Raw genomic sequence first — 5,661 nt, forward strand, 5'->3', positions numbered from 1 at the left:
CAAACACAAGCTGGGTTCAGAGAGAACCATTTAAGACAAAAATTCCCTGTGGATGTGTTGATAGTACAGGTAGGTCTGCCACGTAGGCAATGAGAAGAGACAGACATGATCCTTCTGGTCTTTTGGAAAAGAAAACTAGATCAACGACGGGCATGCCTATATATCCAGCCATGCGAACCTTTAAACTGCAAATAGATTACTTTGCTGTAATGTCTGATATAAAGGATGTAGGAAGTATTTAGTACAATACCTGTATTTCTTCTTCTGAAGCTGCCATATCATGGTTTCAGACAATTCAGTGGCATAGATTTCTTCAAAGTGAGGACTCATGACTTTAGTGACTTCTCCATCCCCAGCCCCTAAATCAAGAAGTCTGTGGGATTTCCATTCTGGATTTATTTTAAGCAGTCTTTGAAATTGTTCTGGGGAAAACACAAACATTGAGCCCCTTCCCAGCAGCCTGAAATGTAAAAATGAGAAATGACCAATTTTGTGCAAACTTTAACAGGAAGGACAATGAAGTAATTTAGAATGTGCTTTGGCAGCAACCAGTCAGACATAATAGTAGACAAGGTCACTGCTCAGATAAATTTTAAATCCAGTTCAACTTGCCTTGCACTTGTCAAGAGATTAAACACATAGCCACATGCAGTTACAGTGGTTAAGATTTCAGGAGGAATTTGATTAGGTAAGGAAGAGCTCATGGGGTGCATCTCAAGAAAATTATCACATTAAAAAAAAAAAGAGGAGGGAGAGAAAGAGAGGCAAAGACAAAGGCTGAACCTTATTTGTCATGTTTGCAGATTTGAATCTCTGCCAGCTACCTTAAAAAAAAAAAAAAAATAGCAGAGGAAATAAAACGTCTGCAGACACAGAAATATGCACAATGAATGAGGAATAGGATGTGGAACTAGGAGGGAAGCCAGGGAAGAGATTTAAAGAAAGAATGGGGTAACACTGCTGGAGTGGCAAAAGATATTTTAATTGTACGTTATGTATGTTACAATGGCTTTTGCTGCTATCTGCAGATCCTGCATTCAACATGAAGTGCTGTGGAACAGAAAATAGGCAACTCATTAAGGAATCGGGTACAGGTGACAGTTGGATTCCTTATGGATCAAGTCAATTGCATATCCGCCCATAACTGTTTGAAGACTACACAGTGACAGATTTCAGCTGTCATAGCAGAATTCAGGAGATGAAAGAATTAGGAGAACAAGCAGAGGAAAAACAATTGGTCAGTAATAGACTGAAGGTAGATAAATACTATTCTTTAAACTAATGTTGGATAGCAGGTTAAACTTAAAGACAAGGAACATATATTTTTTATGTTTAAGGGGAAAAAAAGGTAAACAAAAATAAAAATAATAAAAAAGTGAAAAAGAAGTGGCCTAGGAAAGACTGACTGTACTAAAAACAAAGAAACAAACAAGCAAAAATAATAGAGTATACAAAGTCATCTAAAAGAAGCTAAAGCAGGATATTAAATGTATAAACAGAATACAGCCAATTTAAGTAGAGCCCCCTTGCAGCACACTTGTGTCAGTCCACACTGCATAATTGGCTCATAGCTATTATTCCTAACAGCACTATGAGGTGTTATTCAAAGCCCTGGAGAGCCTTTGAAAAAAATGGAAGAGAAAGGAAAAAGAGGAGACCAAAGGAACCTTTATATAAAGCTACAAGTAACTAAGAACACCACAGGGAAGCTCATAAAGTCATCTGGTTAGAAAATAAGGAAAAATATTATTTTTCTAGCCTTAGTAGGCAGCTACTATCCTCATATCAGACTGTGCAGAAGTATGCAGCAGGTACAGAGGTGAGGAAGGTGAAGAAATCAGGTAAATTTAACAAAATGCATTCTTCATAAGGTCAAAACTGATAACCTGTTAAACCTGTCTGAATGGGGTGACATGGGCAAAAAAAGGCACTGGCTTTTTCTGAAAAACCACTTAAGTTCCCATGAACAGATACACTTCCCTGCAGCCACAGAAGAGACTGCTGCAATAAGACTAGGAGAATATCATTTTATAAACTTTTTTCCTGCCTTTGTGATGTTCCATCAGTCAAACATGCTACATCAGAAGTTACCTCTTCTAAGTACAGCTTACACACAAAATGAGGTGAAATTAAGCTTTACAGAATAAGAGAAAGTACAAAATTCTGTTCCACATTAGCGTTACCAGACATAATGCTCAGCCAACTTCTGCACTGTTTAGAAATCTGGTTAGGTTTGCAGTGAGTGTGCACACACTCTCTACTAGAAAGAGTTTTAGAACAAATACAGAACTGACTCGATACAGTCACCTTCAACAAGGACAATCACAACAGTGATATGGCAGTAGGTAAGTGCAAGGAGGGGGAAAGAAAGCAGAGGGAAGAACGATATACATTGTCTACCACAAAAGGAACATTCTCTTATTCAGAAGAAAATTAATAAAGGTAATGGTTAGAACACAGAGTCCTCCGACTATCTCATATTAATTGCAATTACCTCCTCTGTCCCCCCATACTGGAAAAAGTGTTCCTCAATTAAGAGGGTTGGGTGTAGGGCCATGAACAGTAGGGCATTTCAGATCTGTTACACTACCCATGGGAAAACTTCAAATTTAAGAAAAGCTGATAGGTCAATGGGTAGGGCTGAACAGTAAATCCAAATTCTGTTTAGCTTACCAAAGATTGACTTTTCACTTACCCATTGATAGATGTTCTAGACATAAAGAGGCTAAAAATTGAGGACACAAAAGAGTGATAGAGCTGGATAAACAGCCAGCCTGATTTCTCAATGCTGTTGTTTAAGAAGATCTGTGTTCCTTGGTCAAGGTAACTCTGGACAAAAATAGGCTGAAGGGATTCAGACAACTGTTCTGTGTTGCAGACATACCACTAGAAAAAGAGATAAAGGATCATTTAAAAGTTCAGCAATATAAAACTAGTAATAGTTAAAAAAAATATATATTAATACAGGAAAGGCTATTATCAATTTCCATAAATATAAAAATTAAGGTTTTCCTACAGACTTTTCAGCAAGCTTCAGGATTAATTTATTTTAGATTTGAATTTGAATCAACCAAGAACCTATGACTCACTAAGAAACAATGCTTTTAAATTTTGCCTTAATCATTACCCTATACTTCAAAGAATTTTACAAAGTAACTTTCCTAGAAAGCAAACACAGGTCCTCTATGGAACAGCACCATGCTGATATAATAGTATGAGGTGGGATAACATTGTTTTATTCCAACTCATTCCCAACTTTTCCCTAGGCATCCTCTGAAAAGAAATCCTCAAGTGCATTTGAAATATTTTTTCCAGGAAAGGAGATAAAGGTCCAGTCAATACTTTAGAAAACAGCTTGCCTGTCTTATAGCATCGCTATGTTTCTTCACTGCCCGGTACCAACAAGCCAGTTCACAAGTCTTTTAAAACAATTATGTCTATGAACCTGCCTCCCAGCATCTCTACTAAACAAAGGAGCAGGTTCCCACATCTAGGAAGGCATCAGTATCAGGTGAAAGGCAGTTCTGTACTTTTATACTGGTAAAATATAGAGCCCAAGCTAAAATGGGCCAGTGATTCCTTTTGCCTTGCGTTACCTGGTAACAACCACTCCTATACAAACTAAACTAACTCTGATATGTGAGCTATTGTTCAATTAATTGTTAAGAAAAAGAATGCTACTTTTTGATATCAAATCTATCTGGAAAAGTAATAAACCATACAATATCCTAATATTTTACTGTTCACATGGAAGGCATATCTAAACTCCTTTAACACCTGCTTTAAAAGCAAAAAAAACTTGTGCAAAGCAAGGCAAACCTATAGAAATTCTGAAATTTTAGGACCCTCATGGCTACACTCTGCACCTCCAGCAAATGCCTGTAATGCTGCAGCATTATGGAATGTCAGCAGTGATAATAAAATTCAAAAGGTTCCTCATTGCTAGGCTGAAATGCCAAGCTAAAAATACTCTCCACTTAATAAGCAGAAGTTACAAAAAAAATGTTTTAAATGTAATTAAGAACACAGCTATTATTTTTTCACTCTCCTATCCTTATGCAGAGTTACGGTCAGCCCTTCTCATAGAATGTCTGATGCCATTGTGTCTGTTTTCTAATACCATGAATTGTTCCCTACAGCTAACACTCTCTTATCTACCCCTTAGATCTTGCAATAATGTTCCCATATCTAGATGCATGTGTTTATTCTGCTGATAGGCAGCTATTAAGTATCTTAAAGAGAAATGGAGAGTTTTAACAGAATCTTGTAAAAATTGTTGTAGAAGGACAGTAAACAATCAGCTGGGATAACTCCCCAACTATTTAACACCTAAGATTATGTCTATGGCCATACTATGCAAAATGTACACTCATATCCTGGTCCCTTCACGTTTGTTGCACCTTGTTGAGACAGGAACAACCATTTAACACGTTTACACAGTGTTTAGCACAACAGGACTTCCAGTCACTACTGTAATACAAATAATAATGGGACAAGATTCTTATTCCAGCGTCCTGCTGCTTCACAATAATAGTGCCAGCAAGCAGAGGGGAGCAGACAGCTGCACCAAGATCATTATGCCAGATTCATAAACAGGGGCTCCATCAAACACTGACCCAAAGCAGCAAGGGATGTCAAGACCCTTCAGTTGAGGAGCAAACATATGCCTGCTTAGGTTTACTTTGAAAACCACTTGCATAATGGGTACATTTTTGGCAGAATCAGGCTCTCGACTGTACTTTCAAACACACTTGTAGGTAGCACCAGTGACCCCTTCCTCTAAAAAAACAGATTTTAAGCAAGTCTATACCACATGGTGGAGCTTGGCACAGGGATCCCTGAAACTGATCATTTACCAGGTTAGGTCTTTTCTCACTACAGCACAGTGCTACTTTCATGAATCAGCACAGATCAGTGATTCCCAAAAGGAATCCTTAGCGAGTCGTGAAAAAGCACTAAAGCAGCATCTGTGTACTTTGTCCATCCATCTTCAGAAGCCAATTTCAAGAGCCTGGCAGAAGTAAGCCATCCCAAGGAGCTGAGGAGCAGGCTGGGATATGTGTCAGGTTCATTCATAAGGCTGCTGCCATGTTTGGAATGGCTCAGATGATCTGCCTTTTTCAATGTGTTGCTATTTTCAATCCAGAAGAAAACATATCCGACTATCAAAGCTTTCGGAAACACAGGTTTTGTTCCATAAGCAATATGACTACGTAGGTGCTGTGCCTGAGCTCATAAATCTTAGTTCTGCACTGAACTCTGTCACCTGTAGTGCCAGCGTCTGACCACGGAAACCAACTTCTAAATACCGATATATATTGACATAACCATTGGCAGGATGATTAACTACCTGTGCAACACTAGTGAATAATAGAAACAAAAGCAAATAACAGAAGTGGTGAAAGACAGATTAATTCTGGAACTACTTCCTCAGAACACATGCTGCTTTTGTTTCCCTCCATGTACAATACATGAAGAGCCCTTTGCAGGCCACTGGTTTCATGACAGAAGGTGTACCAATCTCTTACAGCACAATAGTAGAAAAACTACAATGCAAAAATCTGAAAAGATTTGTTAAGACCTTTGTTTTAACGAAAATCATTGACAACTTTTGCCTAATATTAGTGGAAGGAAGAAAACGTTCTTTTAGTTAACTTACGT

The 5,661-nt window shown here is 38.1% G+C and overlaps 1 protein-coding gene across 1 annotated transcript in view; it reads right to left on the reverse strand.

The window, feature by feature from the left end:
• Positions 1-5,360, reverse strand: part of METTL9 (methyltransferase like 9) — a gene marked incomplete at its 5' end in the record, with an annotated part of 16,886 nt that extends 11,526 nt beyond the window's left edge. The window contains 3 exons of the mRNA XM_010073614.1: positions 251-460; positions 2,696-2,886; positions 5,267-5,360. Coding sequence (XP_010071916.1) covers positions 251-460; positions 2,696-2,886; positions 5,267-5,360 — 495 coding nt within the window. The remainder of the gene's footprint in view (positions 1-250; positions 461-2,695; positions 2,887-5,266) is intronic.
• Positions 5,361-5,661: the final 301 nt, after the last annotated feature.

Source organism: Pterocles gutturalis, unplaced genomic scaffold (genome assembly GCF_000699245.1).
Source record: "Pterocles gutturalis isolate BGI_N339 unplaced genomic scaffold, ASM69924v1 scaffold26512, whole genome shotgun sequence".
Lineage (NCBI taxonomy): Eukaryota > Metazoa > Chordata > Aves > Pterocliformes > Pteroclidae > Pterocles > Pterocles gutturalis.